The sequence below is a fragment of the Myxine glutinosa genome, chromosome 6 (genome assembly GCF_964187855.1).
Source record: "Myxine glutinosa chromosome 6, kmMyxGlut1.1, whole genome shotgun sequence".
In the NCBI taxonomy this organism is placed as follows: Eukaryota; Metazoa; Chordata; class Myxini; order Myxiniformes; family Myxinidae; genus Myxine; species Myxine glutinosa.
This window is the reverse complement of record NC_136266.1, coordinates 186587906-186615527: the sequence shown is the minus strand read 5'-3', so window position 1 is coordinate 186615527 and position 27622 is coordinate 186587906. Positions and strand designations below refer to the sequence as shown.

Below are 27622 nucleotides of genomic sequence, written 5' to 3'. Positions count from 1 at the left end.
GGTGTATCGTTTCAGTGGTATTGTTCTTGTAATAATAATAATAATAATAATATAGTAAATATAACCTTAACACTTTAATCCCAATGTCGTGAATGGAAGGTTAATGGATTGAAGCGGTGTATGGTTCATGATCAATGATGAGCGTTTTTCGGCACGAATATTAATAACGCAGAAGTAAGGAATTCGCCTCGGTTTTTAGATAGTAATATCATTTTCGAAATAATGATAACGTAATGTTAATATCTTAGTAAATCTAATCATAACACTAATCCCTTCGTAATGACTGCAAACATACTGGAAGTTAAAATATATCATCTTCTACATATTAAAGTAGCGGCAGTTTTGTGTCCGTTACGTCATTACGTCTATGATGTCATTACAACGGCTAACTCCACCGACCGACATTTTAATTTACAAGTACACACACTCACTACGGGAGTGGCAGGAAGGGTCATTCATCTTTGGGGTATATAGATTGCAGTCGATCGATGGTCGGGTCTCAAGAACATTGGGTGTGTTCATTTACCAAGTTTCTTGTGGAGAGATTGCCATTTAGTTTAACCATTCGAGCAAGCATTCCATTCAAAACCATTAAGGAACGGCTGGCTTGGCAAGCGCTAGCTGGCTGCTTGGTAAATGAGCACACCTCCAACCCTTTGTGGGGTACATAGATTAAAGTAGATCTTCGCTCAGTTCTGTAAGTAAAACTTACCTCACGGATGTCAGGAATTCTCCAAATTTATTTGTTTAATGTTGCAAACAGCATTATCGACTGTTTGAAAAGCTAATCATATGTTTTTGTGGTTTATAATATTTTACAAGCCCGGCTACACCGCTGTTAGACTTTTGGTCTTGTTTAATGATAATTATGACGTTATAGGTCACGTGGTACAGGCACCATCTTGGAAAAACCGAAAAACTTTGCACCTCTATATCTCCAAAAGCGCTGCACAGATAAAATTGAGACATGGCTCATTGTAAAGAACTCTCCATGTGGAATAACATGTTAATGATGATGTTGTAGCGGCTACCGCTGGGTTTTCACAATCGCCTTGCACCTATCAAGGACGCGGAGCGATCACCATGCCGGGCTCATCCAGGACGCCCGGGCAGGCCCGTGCTCAACTTGCCAGGCCTCGGTCGGGACGCCCGGGCAGGCTCGCCCTCAACTTGCCAGGCCGCAGCCAGGACGCTGGGCCACGCCCCCTCTCGCCTTTCCTGGGCAAACGCTCCGGGATAATATGTATATATATTGCTGCCCGATAAACGGGCTTTTCAGAGTGCCTGAGTGTTTGGTTTGATTAACGCAACTCGGATGAATTCCAGCTTTTTGTCGCGTCCATTCTTCCGATCGACGTGGGAGCCCCAGCTCCTTCATTGGTGACCTACCGACATGGACACGGCAGTCGCCCTTAAACTGCCTACCTTCTGGGAGGCTCACGCGGCGGTTTGGTTCGCACAGGCGGATTCCCTGTTCGCCCTGCGAGGCATCACGGCCGACGACACCCGCTTCCACCATGTGGTAGCAGCGCTCGGTTCGGCCACCGCGGTCCGCGCCCTGAGCCTCCTCGAGAGCCCGCCAGCCGCTGACAAATACGGCGCGATTAAGAAGCTTCTCCTCGACGCTTTCGCCCTCCCATCGGCGGAGCGTGCACGGCGCCTGCTCGACCTGCCCGAGCTTGGCGACACGCGCCCTTCCGAGCGAATGGACTACATGCTTTCACTGCTCGGCGAGCACTCTCCGGCATTCCTGTTCCAGGAGCTGTTCCTCCGTCAGCTGCCTAACCCGGTACGCCTCGCCCTGGCAAGCACGACGATCACAGATCCCCGGGCCCTTGCCAGAGAAGCCGACAAGATCTCCGCCGCAGGACAGCGAATCGCAGCGGTGACATGGGACCCACCGCCGTCCGACGCAACACCCATGGCGCCCGAGCACCCGGCACGGTCGACGACCGAACTGCCGACGCAATTGGCGGCCGCTACACCGAGCCGACCACCTCCAGCACGACGACCGGAGCCTCCACCTGACCAAGCGTGGTGTTACTATCATGCCAGGTTCGGACAGAAGGCCTGGACATGCCGACCCCCGTGCACCTTCGGCAGGCCGGGAAACGGCCGGGCCGGCGTTCATTACCAGCCATGAGCGCCGGCCACACGGGCAACTTACTGTTCATCACGGATAAAGCGTCCGGACGGCGCTTCCTGTGCGACACCGGCGCCCAACTGAGCGTCATACTCACCTCTGACCAGGACAGGCAATCCGCGGTTTGCGGCCCCTCCTTGGTTGCGGCCAACGGATCGACCATCCGCACCTTCGGCCCGCGCAACGTCACCCTCTGCTTCGGCGGCCAACGCTTTGCTTGGACGTTTGTAACCGCAAACGTGCCCATGGCTCTGCTAGGCGCCGACTTCCTCTGCGCACACGGACTGCTGGTGGACGTCCAACGGCGTCGTTTAATCAACGCCGAAACCTTCAGCTCCCTGGTATGCACATTGAGCAGCTCCGCGCCGACCGAGCTGGCATGCGCCGTCCCGGCGGCGAACGAGTTTGCTCGCCTGCTCACGGAGTTCCCGGCCCTCACGCGGCCGACGTTTTCGGCCGTCGCAGTACGGCATGGGATCGAGCACCACATACCAACCACGGGCCCGCCGGTCTACGCCAGGGCCCGCCGCCTCGACCCAGCCAAGCTCGCCGTGGCGAAGGCCGAATTCGACGCGTTGGAGCACCTCGGCATCGTGCGGCGCTCCGATAGCGCGTGGGCCTCGCCACTGCACATCGTGCCAAAGCCGGGGGGTTAATGGCGCCCGTGTGGCGACTACCGCCGTCTCAATGACGCTACCACCCCCGACAGGTACCCGATCCCGCATATCCAAGACTTCTCCGCCCGTCTGGCGGGAAGGGTCATTTTTTCGAAAATTGATCTCATACGGGGATATCACCAGGTACCTGTCAGGGCGGCCGACGTCCCTAAAACGGCAGTCATCACGCCGTTCGGCTTATTCGAATTCTTGCGGATGCCGTTTGGTCTCAAGAACGCGGCTCAGGCGTTCCAGCGCTTGATGGACGGCGTGCTGCGTGACCTGCCGTTCCTTTTCGTTTACCTGGACGACATCCTCGTCGCCAGCACGTCCCGGGCCGAGCACCTCCTCCACCTCCGAACACTGTTCGGGCGCCTCAGCGAGCACGGCCTCATCGTCAACCCGGCCAAATGCCACTTCGGCACGACGGCCGTTGATTTTTTGGGCCACCACATCACCAAGAACGGGGCCGTGCCGCTGCCAACCAAGGTCGAGGCCATCACCACGTTCCCGCGTCCCCGCACCATAAAGGCCCTGCAGGAATTCCTGAGAATGGTGAATTTTTATCACCGCTTCGTGCCCCGCGCTGCTCAACTCATGCGGCCCCTCTACGAAGCACTCCGGGGCAAGCCGGCCAAGCACGACATCGCCTGGTCCGCAGCAATGGATGCGGCCTTCCAAAGCTCAAAGCGGGCCCTCGCCGACGCAACACTGCTCGCTCACCCGGTGCTCAACGCTCCCATCGCCCTCACCACGGATGCCTCCGACTACGCGGTGGGCGCCGTACATGAGCAATGGGTGAACGGGGTTTGGCAGCCACTCGCTTTTTTCAGCCGGCAGCTCCGGCCGAACGAGCTCAAATACAGCACGTTTGACCGGGAGCTCCTCGGTCTACACCTGGCCGTCCGCCATTTCCGCCACCTCCTGGAGGGCCGACCTTTCACGGCGTTCGTCGACCACAAGCCGTTGGTTTACGCCATGGCCAAGGTCACGGAGCCGTGGTCGACCCGCCAACAGCGCCACCTCTCCGCCGTGTCGGAGTTTACGACGGACATCCGGCACGTCGCCGGCAAAAACAACGCCGTGGCCGACTGTCTTTCCCGGGCCAGCGCGAACGCGGTCCACCTGGGCGTGGACTTTGCGCTTATGGCGGCGGACCAAACCACCGACACCACGGTGCAAGCCCTCCGGGCGGCGGACACGGGCCTCCGCCTGGCCGACATCCCCTTCGCGGACACTGTCCTGCTCTGCGACGTCTCCCAAGGCCAGCCTCGCCCCATCGTGCCCGTCGCCTGGCAACGCCGCATCTTCGCCTCCCTCCACGGCCTTTCCCACCCGGGCCGGAAAGCTTCCCAGAAGCTGGTGTCGGCGCGATTCGTCTGGCACGGCCTTCGTCGGGACGTCCGCGATTGGACCAGCACCTGCACGGCCTGCCAACGGGCCAAGGTCCACCGACACACCCAGGCCCCGCTGGCACCTTTCACCGTGCCCGAACGACGTTTCGACCACGTCAACGTGGATCTGGTGGGCCCCCTCCCCCCGTCACGGGGGTTCACACACCTGCTCACCATGGTGGACAGGACCACCAGGTGGCCGGAGGCCGTTCCCCTCGTCTCCACCACCACCGCCGACGTGGCGCAGGCTTTCATCGCACCGGCGGACATCTCGTCAGACCGCGGACCACAGTTCACCTCCGAGCTGTGGGGCGCGGTCGCCCGCAACCTGGGGGTCAAGCTCCACCGTACTACGGCCTACCACCCCCAAGCAAACGGGTTGTGCGAGCGATTCCACCGCTCCATGAAGGCCGCGCTCATGGCCGGCCTTCAAGACGGCGGTTGGGCCGACCGGCTGCCGTGGGTCCTTTTGGGCCTCCGCACGGCCCCCAAGGAGGACCTCCAGGCATCCACCGCCGAGCTTGTCTATGGCCAGGCGCTACGCGTCCCGGGCGAATTCGTGCCCGACGCTACCAGTCCCTGGTCCGCAGCTCACCAGCGCTCGGACCTCCAGGAGGCCGCCCGACGGTTTGCCCCCGTGCCAACATCCCACCACGGTGACCCCCAGTCCTACGTCCCCCCAGCACTTCGCACAGCAGAGTATGTTTTTGTGCGTCACGACGCACATCGGGGGCCACTACGGCCGCCGTACGACGGGCCCTTCCGGGTGCTGCGACGGGACGACAAGTCGTTCGTCATCGACATCGGCGGCAGGTCGGACCGGATTGCGGTGGACCGCCTCAAGCCGGCGCACGTGGACGTCGACCACCCACCACGGGTGGCCCTTCCGCCGTGGCGAGGCCGCCCCCCGTCCACGGTGCCCCCCACTCGACCGCCCACCACCACACCGGACCCCCTCCCACGACCCGCCAGGGGTCGCTTCGGCCGGGTCATCAGGACCCCCCTCAAATTGACCCTGCCGGTGCAAGTCGATTCTGGGGGGACGTGTGTAGCGGCTACCGCTGGGTTTTCACAATCGCCTTGCACCTATCAAGGACGCGGAGCGATCACCATGCCGGGCTCGTCCAGGACGCCCGGGCAGGCTCGCCCTCAACTTGCCAGGCCGCAGCCAGGACGCTGGGCCACGCCCCCTCTCGCCTTTCCTGGGCAAACGCTCCGGGATAATATGTATATATATTGCTGCCCGATAAACGGGCTTTTCAGAGTGCCTGAGTGTTTGGTTTGATTAAAGCAACTCGGTTGAATTCCAGCTTTTTGTCGCGTCCATTCTTCCGATCGACGTGGGAGCCCCAGCTCCTTCATAGGTGCCTCCATTATGACGTCATAATTCGACAAGTACAAAACTTCATCCGATCCAGGTGAAATTTATTGACCATCATTTAGGGATAAAATGGTGGAGAAAAAAATGATGATGATATCATCGGTCATGTGGTTCAGCCGCCATATTTGTTTTATCACCAAAGCCTTATTAAAAATCACTGAAAACACGTCCTGGTGAGGGTCTGCAATCTCTGATTGCTCTTTCTAGTGTTACTATGTACAAGGCATTATGATTTACTATGTACTTTCTGACTTTTGCATCAATGCTTCTCAGTTTTTTGTGATCTTGATATATGTTTTTCACTTTCATCAACATTATCTTGCCATTGCTGAAATAAAAGGAAGAAGTTATGCAAGAAGCCATGCTGATTATGGCAAAGTTACATTACTTGGAGGGCTCTATGAAGGATGCATTAAGCATGTACACACTTGCTGGCCTGGATGAAATAAACCTAGTCAGCGCCCCCACCTACAAAATCCGCATGTTGGCTGAGGCTCATGCTGTTAAAGGTGAGCTGTTTTCATGTTTTCTCTTCATTCTCGTCACGTCACTTCAATGTATTTCATGTATATGTTGTACGGTTTTACACATCATTATCCCCACTCTTTATGAAAAAACAACGAGAGGATATTGTAATGGTGTCTCCTAAACGGTTGTGCAGAAATTCACCAAACTTGGTAGTTATGATCACTACATGGAAAGAAGGTGCGAGAGTAGTATTCATTTTGGTCCTGCCCCCTGGGGTGGGGTCAGAAGGTAAATTACCAAAAAATGCAATGACTGACACATTTTAAAATATGTGTAAATGAAACACGTTGTATATGCGATTAACATTCGGGGAGGGGGCACATGAATTATATAATGATTTTTTGGATTTGACCCCCCCGTTTATGCCCCAGGGAGTGGGAACTCATAGCAGCAGGGGTCAAAATGGAAGAAAATATTTTAAACTCGCTAACTCGCTATTATAGTGTGGCTAAAATTCATGGCCGCGAAAGCCATGAAAACGTTAAGCACACGGCTGGGAATGTAGAAGCAGGCCATGTGATAGATACGATGAAGTGTTTTCATTCTGTACAGCAACTTGCGGCTGTTGACATGTTACGCAGCTGGTGGGTCATCCCGCAAAGCTCGCTTAGAGTGCGGCGAAAATTCGGCTTGTAGATGTTTTTTTGCATATGTCCACCTGCTTTGTGCGTGGCTGGTGAAAGATGGGTTTTATAACTGTCATGCTAGCGACTCATTCAAATTATTTCTTTTTGCACCCGCGAAAAACGGCAAATTCGCGGGACGCATGACCACGAATAGAGAAGCGAATATTGGAACTGCGAATAGCGGAACTTTGAATAGCGGGACCCGACTGTACTTGATGTCTGAAAAGAAAGAAAAAACACTTGTAACTAGAATGGTGCTCAGTAGAGCACATACCTCCGCCAAGTTGAACAGTTTATGTTTTGTATCCCACTGATAGGCCGGATCTGGATCCGGACCTGAACCAAAATCGAATCGGCTTGTTCTTGTCACCTGACCAACTCATCCACCAGGTTTTATCATTACTAGTCCACATCTTTTTGAGACTTCATGCTCACAGTCAGACAGGGGTGAAAACATGACCTTTGTCCACCTTCGGTGGCAAAGGTGATGAGTTGCCTGGTATGTGCGTGTAATGTAAATATTACTAAATTACTGTGCAATTTTTCATTAATTTTATATCAATTGACAAGGAGTTGATGATGTTAGTAGCTGCGTCCTCATATAAATGAATGCATTATAAATCAAATAATATATGGTAGCAAAATCATAATTGTAGACTCAATAGTTTCTGAATAATCACTTATTGAAGATAAAAATCATGGATATTGCAGATTTGAAGGAACGTCGCAAAATGCATAGTAGACGTTGGTCGTCGCAATTTTTTTTTTTTTTAGCACATACGATGGGGAATTGTCTGAGCTATATTTGAGTGAACAACAACAACACAACATGCATTTTAAAGGCCATTTTCCCTGCTAGAGCGGGGGTTAGCCTTGCGGTCCCCATGACAATCTTCTCCATTTTGCCCTATTTTCTGCATCTCTCCTTGTTAACCCCCTTGCCCGCATTTCTTCTTCCACCATCTTTAGCCAAGTCTTTCTCGGTCTTCCCCGTCTTCTACTTCCTTCTACATTCATTTCCATCACTCTTCTCAACCAGTCACTTTCATCCTTCCTCAACACATGACCAAACCATCTCAACCTGTTCCTCTTCACAGCATCAATCACAGGCTCTATTCCCATCATCTTTCGCAATTCATCATTTGTCTTCCTCTCTCTCAACGATATTCCGCACATCCGTCGAACCATTCACATTTCCACCCTTTCCAACCTTCGTTGCTGCGCTACGTTCATTACCCATGTCTCGCTCCCATAAATCATAACACCTCTCACACATGCAGCATACTCCTTTCCCTTCAGCTTCAACGACACTGCCCTCATCATCAGCACGCCACTCAATTCCCGAAACTTCTTCCATGCACATCTCACTCGAGCAACCGTTGCCGAGTCTGATCCACCTTCTCCATTCAGCATGTCTCGGAGGTAGCAAAATGTTTTCACACCTTCCAGCTTCACGCCGTCTCCAAGATCCAACTCAACATTTCCTCCATCTGCAGCTCCCTCTGTGCACAACTTACATTTGAATGTAGCTGCCACACTGGTTAATGACCCTCTCAGACCACTACATTTTTGATGAACCCATTCAGCGCACATTGTACACTGAATGGAGTTCACTCTGACACCCTTCCTACACACAGCACAGGGCCACTTCCCAGTTCTTTCCACCTCACCACATGCTTTACCACTTGCCATCACCTTCGTCTTTCCGATATTCACCTTCAGACCTTTTGTCTCCATACATTCCTTCCACGTGTTCATCTTTTCCTTCAGTCCATCCATACTTTCCGCAATCAACACCAGATCATCTGCATGCAACAACTCCCACGGTAAACCCTCCTTTACGTTCTGAGCCAGCACCTCCATCACAGCTACAAATAGTAGTGGACTTAGTACCGACCCCTGATGCACTCCCACCTTCACCTCAAACTCACCACTGTTCCCGTCCTTCGTCCTTACAGCTGTGCGCGCTCTTTTGTACATTGCCATCACTACTCTGATCAACCATTCCTCCACTCCTAACTTCCTCAATGCCCATGTCAATACTTTGCGTGGAACCCGATCGAATGCTTTCTCCAGATCAACAAACCCAAGAAACAACTTCTTCCTCTTCTCCATGTACTTCTCCTGCAATTGCCTCACAATGAAAAGCGCGTCTGTCGTTCCTCTTCCTGGCATGAATCCAAACTGCATTTCGTCGATCTTCACCTTCTTCCTTATCCTCCTCTCCAACCCCCTTTCCAATACCTTCATTCCATGCTCCAATAACTTTATCGCTCGGTACGAGCCACACTCCAGAGGGTCACCTTTCCCCTTGTATAGAGGGACGAGGGTACTCAGTTCCCAATGCACTGGAATGCGGCCTTCTTTCACCACCAGATTACAGATCTCTGTCATTCTCTTCACATCCCAACTTCCTGCTGCCTTCAACATATCTCCCACAACTCCCGTCAGCCCTCCCGCTTTTCTACCCTTCATTGGTTTTATCGCTTCCTCAACTTCCTTCTCAGTTATCTTCTCTGCCTGTCCTAAAACTGGGTTACTCTCTATGTTGCCATCCCATTCATTCTCTGTATTCAACAGCATTTCCATATATCTTTTCCATCTTCCTTTAATTCCATCTAGGTCGACAACGATTTGTCCCACTTCATCCTTCAAGCAACTCACCCCCATCACATCACACCTCTCTTTCGCTATCTGCTTTGCAATCCTGAATACTGCTTTCTGACCCTCTTCCGAATCCAAGCGTTCTCCGAACATTTTCCTACATGCCTCCTGCGCCTTTGCTACCTCTTTCTTTGCAGCCTTCCTGGCTGCCTTATAACTTTCATGCTCTGCTGTTTCTGCTCCCGTACCCTTCGCCTTCTGCCACTCCTTGAACTTCTTCCTCTTCTCGTCAATCCTCTTTCCAACTTCATCATCCCACCACCATGTTTCCGAGTGCCTCGGTGCTCCTTTTGTCCATCCACATACCTCACCAACGGCTCCCAACAGACTAGCTTTCATTGACATCCAACCACTTTCAAGCTCAACCACATCATCCTCGACCCTACTCAGCCTCTCTTTTAATGCCTCCCTTACTGTCACCTCTTTCAACCTCCACACCTTCATTCTCGGTTGGTACTTCACCCGCCGAGCTCTCCTCGCACCTTTCACCCTTACGTCGCAGACAACCAAGTGGTGCTGTGAAACAGCCTCCTCCCCTGGGATCACCTTTGTGTCCCAGAGGTGCCCCCTATCTCGCCTATGCACCATCAGGTAGTCAACGGTTGTCGTCGACCCACCTGACGTGTATGTAACAAGCTTATTATCCTCTTTCTAGAACTGAGTATTACAAATCAACAAATCAGCTCCATCAGCAAACTCCAAAATCTTTTCACCTTCTCCATTTCTCACACCATATCCGTAACCCCCATGAACTCCGTCAAAACCATCCATACTCCTTCCCACATGTCCATTTATGTCTCCTCCTACCACAACAACTTCCTCATCTTTCACGTTTTCCATCAGCTTCTCTATCGCACACCAGAACTTGTCCTTCTCTTCATCGCTTCGACCAACCTGCGGAGCATATCCCGAGATGACGTTCACCAAGAGCTTTCCAATCATCATTTTCACCATCATCAACCTATCACTCACTCTAGTCACACTCACCACACTGTCTACAAACTCCTCAGAAAACAGGACACCAACACCATTCACGCCCTCCAGGCACCCTTGCCACACAAACTTGTATTTCTGTCCCTGCCTACCCTTCACCATTCTCACACCACTTCCCTTCCATCTCGTCTCTTGCACACAACATATGTGCACTCTTCTTCTGACCAATACTTCCACCACTTCTCCTGATCTCCCTGTCATTGTCCCTACATTCCATGTCCCAAACCTCAGAAACCGATCTCCACTTCGGGCTGTACCCTGCCCACATGTAGTTGTAATTGTCATGGTTCTCTTTTTGAGGCAATGTTTTTATGGCCGGATGCCCTTCCTGACGCCAACCCTCTTAGTCGCCTCTTACGACACGCAGGGATACGGCGTACCTATTCTTATCCAGGGTACACACTGGGAAACGTTTAAAACATGGAAATTCTGGGGGGTGGGGGGGGGGGGGGCGTCAGCATCACGGCTGCGGTTTAGACATATTTAAATAAATATTTAAACAAAACCATGAAAAACAATCTGGGAAAAGTCTCTAAGTGAGAACGTGGATTTGAGAAAGCAGGAGCAGAGGTGAAAGAACAAACGAGATATAGGGGGCGGGCACAAGTCGAGACGAGGAGGCCGCACGAGACACCAGGCCGCACGAGGCGCGAACAAAGAAACGACTAATTACTCACAAATTTACAAAACCAAAACCAAATAGAAACACACAATAACACATACACAACAAAATACGCAGCGGAAATTTGACAAAGAAACGAACGGGAAAACACTCAAACTTTGATGCCGTGGAGAGATCGAAGCAAGCCCCGTTGCTCGAGGGACCGGAAGTCCGGAATTCCTATATTTGAGTGAACACTGGGGTTAATTCTGTACATTGGTTGACAAATTACAGTGCTATATGCAAAGTCATTTTCAGGCCTGTTTCACGGCATATGACCCAAGTTTCAGACCCCGAGCGTAAGCGGCTACAGTCCTTTAAGGTGCGATGAGTCCCAATCACTTAATTTCAGTGTCAAAGTGTCAAAGCTTGTGAACATTGTTGAAGGGCACCATGCCAAAACTCATTTTGTATTTACAATTTCAAGGTCCACGCCAATCCAATCTTCCTCTTACGTCTTTTATGTAACATCATAGTCAACATAGAATTACCTCATCATGTTGATGTTGTTAATTCAAATGCATGTTGCTAATTAATAATGAAATAATGTGATACATTTGCGGAAAGCAGTTTTCATTGACTTTTTGGTTTCCTATTTTCTGTTTGTGCAGGGCTGTGCCTCCAGGAGCAGACATTGACATCACCCTCACAGCAAAGCGTTCGTGAAGAACATATTGTCACATGCTATGAAAAGGCTGGAGACATTGCGCTGCTCTACTTGCAAGAGATGGAACGGGTCAGTGCAGAGATACAAATAATTTCAGGTCTAATTGTACAAAATACCAAGTTTTCTTGGAGGAAAAAAAAAAGTTGGAGAAATTTTGGAGACTGTGGAGCAAAAAGGTGTTTTCTCATGAGCAAACTACTGATTACCTTTGTCCTTCTCTGTAAGGGCGGGGTTTCTTTTTGTTTGTTTGTTTAACCCCCTTGTGCTGTAAGGCACATAACGCTTCCAAGGTGGTTTATGTGGCTTGTTACAATCAATTCCGGATGAGTTGCCACTCTGCCACAGGATACTCAAATGAGGATGCAGGAATTCACAATTTATTCTCGTGGGGGATGATGTGTTACGCAGCTGGTGGGATATCCCGTAAGGCAATGTTCACAGTGTGAATGGTGGGATATTCCACAAAGCTGTTCGCAATGATAATGGTGGTATATTCTGCGAAACTCGCTTATAGCACAGCTAAAATATTTTTATGTGGCCGCTATAAGCCGTGAAAACATGAAGCGCAGAGCTGGGAATGTAGAAGCCGGTCATGCTTGCAGCTCGTTTAAAAAAAAAAAAAATTCCGCCCTTGAAGAACTGCAAATTTGTGGGACACATGGCCGTGAATGTAGAAGCAGGTTGCAATTTATCAACCGCGAATACATGGGGTCTGCGAATGTTGGGAACGCGAATATCGGGATCGAGGTGTGTATGTATATATATATATATATGCGTCTACCAACTACTAATACTATTTAATATATTTGGACTCTCTTTGAGCAAAGTCCTGCCTTCTTGCAATTCATCGACCTGTGCATGCAGCACCTTTAATGCATCAGTAGAATTGTTTAGCTTGATATAAAAGGGTGGAACAAACTGATGATGCTGATAGGCCACCCACTGTTTCAAGCAAACACCAGAAAGTATTCTGCTGAAGTGTAGAACCCAGAGCAAATGATGGCGTGTTTAAGGTGTGGTTCGCATTGCAAAAGGTGAGATACATGCATTGTGTTGGTAATTCTCAAAATCTTTCCTGTTGATATTGCAATGGCTCCAGATTTCCATTGAAAGAAAACTTCAATGGTGTTTTGGTTATGTTTCAGGTGATTACCAGTAGCCAAAATCGCAGTCCTAGGCCTAATATGCTGGCCACTGAACAGGAGTTGGGCTGCTTCCTTGAGGTTGCACTGCAGAATGCTCAAATTTTTCACATCCGCAATGGGTATGTTTTTTGTTGGTGCTAAAAATGTATTTCCTTGTACTGAATATACCTTTTGTCTTAACATTCTAACTACTGTCACCATTTCCATTTTTGGTTTGACCAATACCTTTTTTTGGACGGTTTACATAAATCTGGTTCCTAGTTGTTGTTAGTTTTCCATAACCCTCTGAGTGCATTGAGGCCTCCACGACTGGGTTGTGAGCAATTCATTAGCTGAAGATATACGCTGCATGGTTTCGACTCCATCACATGGTGCTGGCGAAGCAGCCCTCAAAAAAGGGAAACATTTTCCCAGAGTTCCTGTCTCCACTTTTCAAAAGGCACCATGAAATCATTAATTTTCAGAAGGAAATGCTCGGAGATTGAACAACTCACTTCATACCCCCTCTGAGAGATGGCATACTCATTGAGGCAACGCCTTGAGAGATGGCATACTCATTGAGGTAACACTTTGAGAGATGGCATACTCATTGAGGCAACACCTTGAGAGATTGCATACTCATTGAGGCAACACCTTGAGAGATTGCATACTCATTGAGGCAACACCTTGAGAGATCGCAAACTCATTGAGGCAACACCTTGAGAGATGGCATACTCATTGAGGCAACACCTTGAGAGATGCATACTCATTGAGGCAACACCTTGAGAGATGGCATACTCATTGAGGCAACACCTTGAGAGATGGCATACTCATTGAGGCAACACCTTGAGAGATGGCATACTCATTGAGGCAACACCTTGAGAGTTGGCATACTCATTGAGGCAACACCTTGAGAGATTGCATACTCATTGAGGCAACACCTTGAGAGATGGCATACTCATTGAGGCAACACCTTGAGAGATGGCATACTCATTGAGGCAACACCTTGAGAGATGGAATACTCATTGAGGCAACACATTGAGAGATGGCATACTCATTGAGGCAACACCTTGAGAGATGGCATACTCATTGAGGCAACACCTTGAGAGATGGCATACTCATTGAGGTAACATCTTGAGAGATTGCATAATCATTGAGGTAACATCTTGAGAGATGGCATACTCATTGAGGCAACACTTTGAGAGATGGCATACTCATTGAGGCAACACCTTGAGAGATGGCATACCCATGGAGGCAACACCTTGAGAGATGGCATACTCATTGAGGTAACATCTTGAGAGATTGCATACTCATTGAGGTAACATCTTGAGAGATGGCATACTCATTGAGGTAACATCTTGAGAGATGGCATACTCATTGAGGCAACACCTTGAGAGATTGCATACTCATTGAGGTAACATCTTGAGAGATGGCATACTCATTGAGGTAACATCCTGAGAGATGGCATACTCATTGAGGTAACACCTTGAGAGATGGCATACTCATTGAGGCAACACCTTGAGAGATTGCATACTCATTGATGTAACATCTTGAGAGATGGCATACTCATTGAGGCAACACCTTGAGAGATTGCATACTCATTGAGGTGACATCTTGAGAGATGGCATACTCATTGAGGTAACACCTTGAGAGATGGCATACTCATTGAGGTAACACCTTGAGAGATGGCATACCCACGGAGGCAACACCTTGAGAGATTGCGTACTGATTGAGGCAACACCTTGAGAGATTGCGTACTCATTGAAGCAACATCTTGAGAGATTGCATACTCATTGAGGTAACACCTTGAGAGATGGCATACCCATTGAGGCAACACCTTGAGAGATAGCATACTCATTGAGGCAACACCTTGAGAGATTGCATACTCATTGAGGCAACACCTTGAGATATTGCATACTCATTGAGGCAACACCTTGAGAGATTGCATACTCATTGAGGCAACACCTTGAGAGATGGCATACTCATTGAGGCAACACCTTGAGAGATTGCATACTCATTGAGACAACACCTTGAGAGATGGCATACTCATTGAGGCAACACCTTGAGCGATTGCATACTCATTGAGGCAACACCTTGAGTGATGGCATACCCACGGAGGCAACATCTTGAGAGATTGCATACTCATTGAGGCAACACTTTGCCCCCAATGCATCAGGGTGAATGTAAATAATCAGGTCAGGAATAAGACACAGGTTAGACAGCTCAAAGGTGAGTCTTCTACCTGTGAGATATCCTGCCAGCCCTTGTACCTTTGTACTATTCTCTAAAATAATACATAGAGGTTGTCTGGCTGTAGCTATGTCGCCAAAGTTAACCCGTGGATTGGTCATGGCACTGACCAATTGGCTGTGCCCGTTTTACTCGGCATCCTTATTTATGTCTATTGTTATTGGGTCTGTCCACATGAGCAAACAATGGTCCATCTCGGTGGTGCGGCAAATCGCACGCTTTCCTTAACTCGTGTTTCTTCACCTCTCACAGCGGTGATTAGGATGCGCTGTCTTTGTCACACTCTTTCCGCACCTTGTGTTATTAATGGGTAACTGAATAGCAATTTTAGTAGCTTTACATTGACATTGCTCAAAGTTATCAAATGTTATTAAAATAAATGAAGTTTCTTTTTCTCCGGTGTTAGGTGGTAACAACTTATGGCAGCTCACGGAAGTAACACATTTTTTTGTATACTGAATCGAGGCTCGTGAAAGAGCTAACATTTATTTCACAAACAAATCAACCAGACAAACAAAATATATAAAAAGAGGGAGCGGAAGACAAGATGGGGAGAGAAGGGGAAGCACAAAAACACAACATTTGAGAGCAGGGAGAAGTGTGGGAGGGAGAGGACTTGGGGGGAGGAGGCGTGGGAAGGGGGGGGAGGGGAGAGGTATAAAACACAAGGGGTCCAAGGACTTCCAGGACATAAGTTGGTATTTAAAAAAAAAAAAAGTGTAGGATTTTGGGTGAAATTAGCGGGGGTAGAAAAGATCAAGGTTTTGGATGGGGGAAGATAAGAGATGGAGGTGAACAGCTGTTTTAAAGACCTGGAGGGTGGAGTGGGATTGAAGAGAGTGAGGGAGTTTGTTCCAGAGGCGGGAGAAAAGAGGAATGAGGGAGTGAAGGTGAGCAGAAAGTCTTGATTTTGGCAGTTTAACCATAAGAGGGTTGCAGTTTTTTTGTATACTGAATCGAAGCTCGTGAAAGAGCTAACATTTATTTCACAAACAAATCAAACACCCCCAACAACCCCAACACCATGTTTCACAAACACCCCCAACATCACTCTAATGGTCGTGTTTGATCACAGTTTTACTGTCAATATGACATGAGCATTCATTGTCGTTGTTTCCTCCATGCATTGATTTTGAACCTTCACCTAGGCCCTAGATTGTAATCAAATATGAGTGTCCTCATATTTTCTCCTTCCAGGAATGTGACACGTGGGATTGGAAGGTTTCGCAAAATCCTTCGTGCTGTTGAGACACGCACCACACAGAACCTCCGCATGGTCAGTGTCTCATCTATTTTGTTTTTTTAACAGCGTGTACCTCAAACAAAACAGCATTTGTGGTTTCCTTGTAACCATGTGTCAATAAGGCAACATCAGCGGTAAACAACCAAGACGACTCGTGTGCTGTATTTGTGACAGCTGCAGATTGTTTAAAAACAGCGCTACGTTTTAAGCTTCAAACATCCCGTAATAACCAGCCCTGCATGTTTTGTCGTATTGTGCTGGCAGTTGAAGCATGTCCATGCAGTTTGTTTGGCCCTTAAAAGAATAATTTGTCCTGGGGCAGAAACTGCATGATTTATCTGGGTAATTGAGTGGACAAAATTATACTTCACTGCTACAAGGTTTGTCCAATCAAGCTTATGTATGACATGGCTGCTGGAGACATCACTTCTGGTGAGAACGGCTGTGCCACTGATGCAGTGCACGCTATCGGCTGAGGCTGAAATTTGGCTATGGTGTCAGTGACAACTCGCTTGCTCTTTGTTGAAGTGATTCGCCCATAATTTTATCATCCACCAGTGAATGCTACCAGACTGGGTCTCATGTTAATGTCGGTCAAAGTCGAAGAAACTCAACTCAAATCACAAACTCGGATTCAGACCAGCTCATTCCACCTTGTACATGCTCTACTCTCCCAACATGGATGGAGGCCTTCAATGTCAGACATTATATCAGGGCCGTCTACCTGGACATATCTCATACTTTTGATACAGTCTGGCATCCTTCCTTACTCGCCAAACTCTCTGCCTATGAGATCCAAGGCCAACTCCACACATGCCTTCCTGACTTCCTCTACTCTCGTAGCCAAAGTGTCTTTCAATCCTGATAAAGTGAAACTTGTCTTTCAATCCTGACAAATCTCACACTCTCACTATGTCTCCAAAAATTTTGTCTGGAAACCCCTCCCATCTACTTTCTGAACAATCCTCTTGAAGAAGTTCTGTTACTCAAGCTTTTGGGTCTCACTATCTGCCATGATCTTTCCTGGGAAAACCACATTTACATTCTGGCCTCCAAAGCCAGTCGCCGACTGGGCATGCTCTGTCGTGCTAAGTCCTTCCTCGGCAAACCTGAGCTCCTCACCACATACGAAGCTTTCATCTGCAGCTCGATGGAATACTGTTCTCCCCTCTGGGCTGGTACACCTGCCTCCCACCTAGCTCGGCTTCACACTGTAGAAACCAACACTTTCAGAATCATTGTAATCTCCCGCGATGAAGCTGATTCTGAGGACCTTTCACTCACTCACCGCAGGCAGGTTGTTGGTCTTTCTGTCTTCTACCGACTCCTCTCCTGCCTTGCTCCCCCAGGTCTGTCTGTGCTCTGTCCCCCAAATATTCCTGCAGGATGCACAAGACCTCCCAGCAACCCTCTTATGGTTAAACTGCCAAAATCAAGACTCTGTTCACCTTCACTCTTTTTTTTTCTTTTTTTTTTATTCAGCAAAGAACAGCTTTCATTCCTCTTTTTTCCTTCCTCTGGAACAAACTCCCTCACTCTCTTCAATCCCACTCCTCCCTCCAGGCCTTTAAAACAGCATTTCACCTCCATCTCATATCTTCCCCCATCCAAAACCTTGATCTTTTTACCCCCATTATTCCACCCCAAATCCAAAGAAAATACCATTTTCTTTCCTGAAATCCCATGTAGTGTTCATCTGTTTATCCCATGTACCTTGCTCCAGCCTTCTCTCTTCCACAGATCTCCCTGCTCTCTTCTGTTGCATTCCCCTCTCTCTCCCCTTCTTTTCTCCCGCTCCCTTTATTATATGTTCTATGTGTTAGCTCTCATACAAGCCTCGACTTGGTATCCAAAATAAATGTCTTTTACCTGACCATTGTTGATTTGTCAGAAGAGTCAGTCAGGTTTTTAGGGAACAAGCACCAAAGCTTTCTGCATCTCTCATGCAAATCCACAAAACGGCACAAAGTAAATTCCAGAGATGACAAAGTCGATTCAGAGATATGGCACAAACATTGATTGCCGGTACAAATATTTTGGCTCTTCTGTTGAGCAGTTGCTGCGATTGTCTACATCTGCTCGCCTTGGAGTGATAGCAGGTATGTTCAGCTCTTCTCGTATGAAAACTGCTTTGGTGGATCTAAAATATGCTGGGATAGTTTTCTCGTCATTTAAAATTCAAAACTTATTTGATGAACTGATTTATCAGCAAAACATTCGAGGTTTGTTTTCTTTAGTTCTCCCAACAACAGCACGACAACACTCAAAATGCTTTCTATGATAGTCATGGTGACAATAAATTGAATATTGCTTGAGGAACTTAACAAGGTTTGAGTTTTGAGGGCAGTTTCCCTATGTGGCATGCTTTTCATTGAGTCAAGAGCATCAGTTACAGCCGTAAATGGTTCCATAAGCCCGAGCACACCATCATGGCGCTCCGCACACTGTGATTCACACGTGGGCAAGAGTCTTGAGTGGCCATCAGCTGGAGTTACCTTTACAGTTGTCTTGTGTAAATCGTCGGATGGCCAAAATGAAAACCTGATTGCAGTAATGTGTGTATACAAGTCATGGGTATTTTTCTTTGATTTGTGTTTGAACACTACGGTGAAGGCCTCTCGTCATGTTGACTCCCTTATAGCCTTGCCCCCGGCGAAATTCCAACTTGAGCCCTGAAAAATTACAGAAGGAAAGCCAGAGCCGGTTAATTAATCCACACCAATGGGGGTTAAAAATGTTAATCTATTGTGTCCTTGTTAACGTAGCTTAAAGAGATACTCATTCGCACTATTTCTGACGAGTCCATTGTTTCGTCAGTGTGCACCAAAAATAAGGCATTCATAAAACAACATCAGCAATTAGAACAACACCCAGTAGAGCGCATACCTTCACGAGGCTGAACAGTTTACGTTTTGTATCCCACTGATAGGCTGGATCTGGATCTCCACCAAAATTGAATCGATTCTTCCTTGTCAGACACACAACCCGTCCACCAAGTTTCGTCCAAATATGTCCACAACATTTTGAGATATCCTGCTATGTACAGTCATGGCCAAAAATATATATTGGCACCCTTGCACTTTTTTCAAAGAACTCACAATGTTCTCGAAAAATAAGTTGAAATTCACCAAAGTATTTCGTCTCCACAATTCTTTATTTCACTGTTAATATTACAAAACCTTTGTTTTTAATTCAGAACTTAAAATATCCTTTTGAATCAGAAAATAAAAAGAAATGGCATTGACAAAATTATTGACACCCAAGACTTAATAATTGGTAGCACAGCCTTTGGACAAAATAACTGCAGTAGAGCACTTCCTATAGCCATGAATGAGCTTCCTCCACCTCTCTGCTGGCAGTTTGTTCCACTCTTCTTGTGCAAACTGCTCCAGTTATCCCAGATTTGAAAGTTGCCGTCTCCCAACTGCTGTTTTCAGATCTCCCAACAGGTGTTCAATGGGATTTAGATCTGGACTCATTGTTGGCCACTTCAGAACAGCCCAGCGATTTGTCTTGAACCATTCCTGGGTGCTTTTTGAAGTGTGTTTGGGTTCATTGTCCTGCTGCAAGACCCATGACCTTTGACGCAGACCCAGCATTCTGACTCTGGGTTGAACATTGCGCTCCAAAATGCCTTGGTAATCTCCTGCTTTCATGATGCCATGCACACATTCAAGGTACCCAGTGCCAGAAATAGCACAGCAACCCCAAAACATCACTGAACCTCCTCCATGTTTGACTGTAGGGAAGGTGTTCTTTTCTTTGAAGGATTCATTATGTTTTCTACAAATATAGAGATGATGTGCTTTACCAAAAAGCGCTAATTTGGTCATATCTGTCCACAGGAAATTCTCCCAGAAGGATTTTGGCTTGTTCAGGTGTTTTTCTCAGCAGTGGGGTCCTCCTGGGTCTCCAACCAAAGAACCCCCTTTCATTGAGTTGGCGACGGATGGTGCGAGTTGAAACTGTCGTACCTTGTGTCTGAAGGTCAGCTGGAATCTGTTTGGGAGTTGATCGAGGTGCTTTCTCCACCATTCAAACAATCCTTTGCTGCAATATTCGATAAAGTTATCTCTTGTGGCCACATTCAGGGAGGTTAGCTACAGTGCCATGGGCCTTAAACTTCCTGATAACATTGCGTACGGTGAACACATGAACATCAAGATCTCTGGAGATGGAGTTGTAGTCTTGAGATTGTCCATGCTTGGCTACTATCTTGTGTCTGACCTCCTCAGACAATTCCCTGGTTTTCTTTGTTTTCTCCACGCTCATGGGGTACACACAGTGACACAAAACAGCAGAATGACTCCTTTTCTCCATTCAAACTGTTTGAATGAGTGATTTTGATATTGCAGGTGCCTGCAACTCTCCACAGGTGAGTTCAATTCCAAAGTAAAGGAGAATCACCTACTTGAAATCTAATTATTTCTAACAACTTCTAAAATGTGCCAATAATATTGTCCAGGCCATTTTAGGATTTCTGTATGGAATAAGCTAAGATTTAGTCGTTTTTTCAGCTTTTTTTGTTTTGTTCTGCAAACCAAAGAAATACATTTGTGGAAACCAAAATATTTTTTTTAGTTCAACAATTTTCTGGAAGAAATGGTGCATTATTTGAAAAAAGTGTAAGGGTGCCAATATTTTTTGCCACGACTGTATAGTTTTTGGCCCCATCTCCCAATGGTGAAGAATCACTTTATAAAATTCTAGTAGCCGGATCCAAATCCAGATCTTCACCAAAATCTAATGATTTCTTCCTTGTCACATACACTAACTCTCTGCCAAATTTCGTCTGAATCTGTCCACAAATTTTTGAGATATATTGTTCACAAACAGACATGTTTTTTATTGTAAGGCAGTTGCAGGAGAATTACATGGAGAAGAGGAAGAAGTTGTTTCTTGGGTTTGTTGATCTGGAGAAAGCATTCGATAGGGTTCCATGTGAAGTAGTGACATGGGCATTGAGGAAGTTAGGAGTGGAGAAATGGTTGATCAGAGTGGTGATGGCAATGTACAAAAGAGCGCGCACAGCTGTAAGGACAAAGGACGGGAACAGTGGTGAGTTTGAGGTGAAGGTGGAAGTGCATCAGGGGTCGGTACTAAGTCCACTACTATTTGTAGCTGTGATGGAGGTGCTGGCTCAGAACGTAAAGGAGGGTTTACCGTGGGAGTTGTTGTATGCAGATGATCTGGTGTTGATTGCAGAAAGTATGGATGGTCTGAAGGAAAAGATGAACAAGTGGAAGGAATGTATGGAGACAAAAGGTCTGAAGGTGAATATAGGAAAAACGAAGGTGATGGCAAGTGGTAAAGCATGTGGTGAGGTGGAAAGAACTGGGAAGTGGCCGTGTGCTGTGTGCAGGAAGGGTGTCGGAGTGAACTCCATTCAATGTACAATGTGCGCTGAGTGTGTTCATCAAAAATGTAGTGGTCTGAGAGGGTCATTAACCAGTGTGGCAGCTACATTCAAGTGTAAGGTGTGCACAGAGGGAGCTGCAGATGGAGGAAATGTTGAGTTGGATCTTGGAGACGGCGTGAAGCTGGAAGGTGTGAAAACATTTTGCTACCTCGGAGACATGCTGAATGGAGAAGGTGGATCAGACTCGGCAACGGTTGCTCGAGTGAGATGTGCATGGAAGACGTTTCGGGAACTGAGTGGCGTGCTGACGAGGAGGGGAGTGTCGTTGAAGCTGAAGGGAAAGGTGTATGCTGCATGTGTGAGAAGTGTTATGATTTATGGGAGCGAGACATGGGTAATGAACGTGGAGCAGCAACGAAGGCTGGAAACGGTGGAAATGCGAATGGTTCGGTGGATGTGTGGAGTATCGTTGAGAGAGAGGAAGACAAATGATGAATTGCGAAAGATGATGGGAATAGAGCCTGTGATGGATGCTGTGAAGAGAAACAGTTTGAGATGGTTTGGTCATGTGTTGAGGAAGGATGAAAGTGACTGGTTGAGAAGAGTGATGGAAATGAATGTAGAAGGAAGTAGAGGACGGGGAAGACCGAGAAAGACTTGGCTAAAGATGGTGGAAGAAGAAATGCGGGCAAGGGGGTTAACACGGGAGATGCAGAAAATAGGGCAAAATGGAGAAGATTGTCATGGGGACCGCAAGGCTAACCCCCGCTCTTGTAGGGAAAATGGCCTTAAAATGCCTGTTGTATTGTTCACAAACAGACAGACTGGTGAAAACACAACCTCCATCCACCTTTGGTGGTGGAGGTAACAATGGAAATTTGAACTTAATTGGATTCTAGAGAATTTTGATCAATTGACCTCAATTTGATAAAGGTCAAAGGGGTCACCCCAGAATTGGAGCCCCTTTATTAATTTACATATCATTGTGTGTCTTCATTCCATACATCATGTTGGTATACCAATGCTCATGATTCCCATGGAATTTGTTGCTCTCCGACCGGACCGCAGTGCCTATTTAGCTTTGTACTTCAAGTGTTTTGTACATTGTTTAATGTTTAATGCAATGTTTAATGCCCCAACCTCACTTTTGCATGGAATTTTTGTTTTCTTCGAATCAAATGCTTCTTGGTCAAAGTATGATCCGATGTATAGACTTAATACCTGATTTGTCTCCCCACCACACACACATGCCAGACCATTGCAAGGCAGCTAGCTGAGATCTTGCTTCGTGGTATATGTGAACAAAGCTACTGGAAACCGCTAGAAGACCCTCCACAGGACCGTCAACGCAATAATTCCCAACACGAAGACCAAGAAAAGTCTAAAAGCCCTTCACTCGAGCGAGGGCCTCGGCTGTACACGGGCGAAAGGTAAGCATCATGTTGCCATGGTGAGGGGTTGTAATTGGAGCATTTAGGTTTTTAAGAAAAATGTTCATTTGGAGGAGTATGTCACTATTTTTATTTTGGTGGACGAAATGAAATGTCTTTTGGTGAAACGTTTTTCCTTCCCCTTGAAGAAGGTTTTATTTATTATTGTACAATGCGTAAAGCCTGTTAAAGAGCTTGCTTGCGGTTGCATTTCTTAAACCAGAACGGCACTCAGTAGAGAGCACACCTCCGCCTGGTGAACAGTTTACGTTTTGCATCCCACTGATAGGCCGTATCAGGATTCGGACCTGAACCAAAATCTAATCAGCTTGTTCTTGTCACCTACCCAACTCAAAATCCAGTAGACATTGGGTTCCAGGTTGTAAGATGGGGACAGAACTGGATGAGTTGGGTACAGAATATTTGGAGGCAAACACAGAGTGTAGATATTCTGCTTTATCTTGGACAGAGTCTGTAGTAATGTTGTTTGACATGTGGGAGGGGATGGAATGGGAGCGTATGTACCAACCAACCAGACAGACCTGACAAGGTGCCACCATGACTACTTGGAGTGTTCAGCCTTGAGATTTGCAAGATGGTGTTTTCTGGCATGCCTAAGGACGGACTTGTGTGCCTCACAAAATGACTTAAAGTTACCCTCACTACGGTTATACTTCCATGTCGAGAACGCAAACTGCTTAACCACAATCACATCTCTACAGGATTCAGTGTACCAGACTCTAGCCACGAGAGCAGGTGTTCCCAAACCCAGGGTCGTGATCCGAACTTGAACCCCCCCCCCCCTTGAACCCATTGGAAATGTTAGCTCTTTCACAAGCCTCGATTCAGTATACAAAAACAAAAAAAAACAAAAACTGACCGACTTCTCCCACTTCAATTATCATCTTTGTACACACCTCATCAATGCCTGGCACCCTGCCCCCCCTCTTCTTCTTCAATGCCGTCCGCACTTCTCTTCAGTGATCTCCACCAACTCCACTTTCCCCTCCACATAACTCGGTAGCTCTAGCTCGTCATTTCTTCCTTCCTGGTTCAACAGCTCTTTGAAATATCCTTCCCACACCTTCAATACTGCACTCTGTCACAAACCTCTCGCTGCCATCCTTAATCACCGTCCCTTCCCCCTTCATGTCCTTGCTATCCTCGTCCCTGTCACAAGCCAATTTGTAGATCATCTTCCTCCCAACATCCTCTTTCAACTTGTTGTACACCTCCTATTCCATATCATTCCTCACCTTATCCCACAACTCTCATTGCTGCCTTCTTCTTTTGCCCATACAGGTGCAGCAACCCCGCATCCGGCTGCCTTTCTCTATCCTTGATCTTCTCTCTGCTCTTCCAAACCTCCTTCTTTTCACCAAGTGCCTTCACTACTTCCTCCGTCCACCATACCTGGTTTCTATCCATCGACGATGCACCCTTTCCTGGCGTCCTTCCACACAACATTTTTGCAATTCCCCTAAAGGCCTCTCCATACTTCTTCCACTCCTTTTCCAAGCCTTCTGCTTCTTCGCTAAGTAGCTCATACCTGGCCCTCATCCTCTCCATGTACTCTACGGAGACATTTCCCCTGCACTTCTGACCCCTGCTCTTAACCTCCTTCCTTTTCTTCATCCGCACCACAAACACCACAATCTTGTGCTGGATGGTAACATGCTCTCCCGCCACTGCCTTGCAATCCTTAACCCTTCACAACTGTCGCTTCCTTACCACCACCAAATCCAGTTCTGTTCTGTGCTATCCACTCCTATAGGTGATGATGTGGCTTTCCTGCTTTTGAAAGAATGAACCAGCCATGGCCATCCCATTCCTCGCCACCAGCTCCACCAGCTCTTGACCCTGTATATTCCTCGTTCCCCAATCAAATTTACTAACGCACTCCTCTTCATCCGGCTCCGCTTCTTCCACATGCACGTTAAAGTCCCCCACAATGCACGGCATCACCTCTAGCTCAAATATTCGCATCATCATCTCCAGTGTGTCGTTGAATTCCTTCTTGTCCGCCCAAGTCCTTCCCGTTTGAGGCCCATATACCGACATAGCATACACCATTTGCCTCTGTATCACCACCCTTGCTATAACTATCCATCCCTTCCATATTTCCACTTTAACCACCTGCTTGCTGATCTCTTGCGATACTATTATTCCCATGGCATTACTCCTTCCATCCCCACCTGCGTGTAACAGCTTATGTCCTCCTACCAACTTCCTCACCTTGTCTCCTTTCCATCTGTTCTGCACACACAACACTTCCAACCTCCTTCTCTGAATTATCTCACCCCCCCCCCCCCCCCCCTTCCCATTGCTCCCACATTCAATGTACCTAGCCGAACCTCGCTTCTGAACTGCTGTCCACCTAGCAGAGTATCTTGATTAATTTGGGATGCTCAGGTCATCAATCATCAGCGCTGTCGAGGCTGACCTGCTGAACCTGCTACCTTAGCCTGTTGTCCTAACCATGTGGGCGCGTTCGCACACACACCGCTCCTTCTCCACTTGTTCCTCCCCTCACCCGTGCCCAACTCTCACCCTCCACACTCGACTCCTCTCCCGCATCCTTGAAGTACTCAGCCCTACCTGCATCCCACCCACTTCCTCCCTGTTATTTTATTCCCCCTCCCCCTCCCTTCCCTTACCCTTCCTTATGTCCCACTCTTCCTGCTCTACTTAATACCCTAAGTCATGGTTATTCCGTTTACATTTAGTGAATGTGATTTCAAATTTTAGGTCATGGACACAAAGGTTTGGGAACCACTGCTCTGGAGGATGGATAGGGCAGCTGCAGGTGAGATTTGATATACCAGTGCATGAGAGAAAGTAGTCGTTGTTGATTAAACTTTCAATTAGCTGTGTCTTTTTAGTGATGCGTGTTGTAAGCCATAAAACATCAAACCTGGTTGATTTGCAATTTTAAAATTTCCCAGCATTATATTTGGGAAGTTTATTTTCTTGCTCTCAAGGCACTAATCCTTTCTCCCGTCTCCCTTAAACGTGTGTGTTTCAGCTTATACTGTCCGCAGGACAACACGGAAGAAGCATTGTTGTTATTACTCATCAGTGAGTCCATGGTAAGATTATCCAGTCGTGATGGAGTCACAAAGCGATTGAAATAATCACCAACTAAAGCCTTGAATGATGTAATTATTCATGGTTTATTTATAACAGCCTGTTGAAATGTCAAATTATCTAAGACCATTAGTATACATGAGGTTCCTGTACCAATTTGAAATGTATTGCAAGGTTTTTTATTTTTCGTTTATTTATGCTTACCTGGTGTTGGGCTAGCGGCTAGGGTGCCAGCTTAGGATCCTAGGATCCTGGGTTCGAATCCCGGTCGATCGCTGAATTAATGCATGGGGGGTTGACTCAGCCTGTCATCCTTCTGAGGTCGGCAAATTGAGTACCAGATCACTGGTAATTCCCTGTTTGTTGCAAAAGGCGACTAACAGGGTTGGCGGCAGGAAGGGCATCCGGCCGTAAAACATTGCTTCAAAAGGGGACCAAAAAACAACAACAACCACGGTCCCCGAAAAAGGCCAACCCCCGCTTGCGGGGAAAAATGGCCTCTAAAGGTGTTTTTTTATTTTTTATGCTTACCAAATTTAATGGCAGATATTGAGGGAAATTACAAATTGCTTACAAAACTGCTTTGTGAATTCAAGCCGGCCTTACAAATGAGGTCATTTGGTGGTGCGAATCCTGGGCAATTTGCCTCAATGCCACAGACTTTGCCCAAGAGTCCCTTCAAGTTCTCCTCACAATCGGCTGGTGTGATTTTTATGTATTATACATATATTCATTTATTTAAATTCACCCTAAACAAGGCTGAGAGCCACGAAACGTAAAGGGCTAAGTACTGAGAAAAAGAAGAAGAGGAAAAACTGGCAAAACCTTCATCTAGTCCTGAAACAAGGAAACCTCTTCACATGACCACTGTGCAGGTGGGGGTAACTATGGTAGGTCAGGTGGAAAAATAAATTTTCCTACCTCCATTGGATGTTTTTTAGGTGCCACCATCTCCTTACTGGATGGCTATTGTCTCTCAAAGAGAGCTCATCCGCCCTTTGTCGGGTGTTGTGTTCAGTCCTGGCAGGGTGTCGCAGCAAAGCCAGTGAGAGGTCTTGATTTAGTCGTCGACAACCCGACCATGTGGCAGATAGTACTGGGTTACATGTTACCAGTGGTCGTCCCAATAAACTGACCTGACTTACAAAGCTCTGGAGGGAAGAGTGGGAAAGTGGGTGCATATATACAGTGACTTCAAAAAGTAAGTACACCCCATGTAAAGTTTTGACTTTTTCAACATATTTCAACATACAGCTATTTGATCTTCATTTCAACAATATTGACAGATAAAGGTGATATGATATAACAAATATCATGAAACATTTACATTTTGTAGTCCATTGTATAATTTAAATAAACATAAATGCAAATTTCGCGTGTGGAAAAAGTAAGTACACCCTTGGCTCTAATAGGTGG

General features: G+C 47.3%; 1 protein-coding gene across 2 annotated transcripts in view; it reads left to right on the top strand.

Moving 5' to 3' along the window:
- The window catches only part of LOC137429045 (tetratricopeptide repeat protein 7B), a 164739-nt gene that overhangs the window by 62460 nt on the left and 74657 nt on the right, over nucleotides 1–27622 (top strand). For both annotated transcript variants that reach the window (XM_068119061.2, XM_068119059.2), the window contains exons 3-8: nucleotides 5915–6083; nucleotides 11658–11782; nucleotides 12859–12977; nucleotides 16285–16363; nucleotides 22944–23119; nucleotides 26145–26208. In XM_068119061.2, the coding sequence (XP_067975162.2) occupies nucleotides 5915–6083; nucleotides 11658–11782; nucleotides 12859–12977; nucleotides 16285–16363; nucleotides 22944–23119; nucleotides 26145–26208 (732 nt within the window). The remainder of the gene's footprint in view (nucleotides 1–5914; nucleotides 6084–11657; nucleotides 11783–12858; nucleotides 12978–16284; nucleotides 16364–22943; nucleotides 23120–26144; nucleotides 26209–27622) is intronic.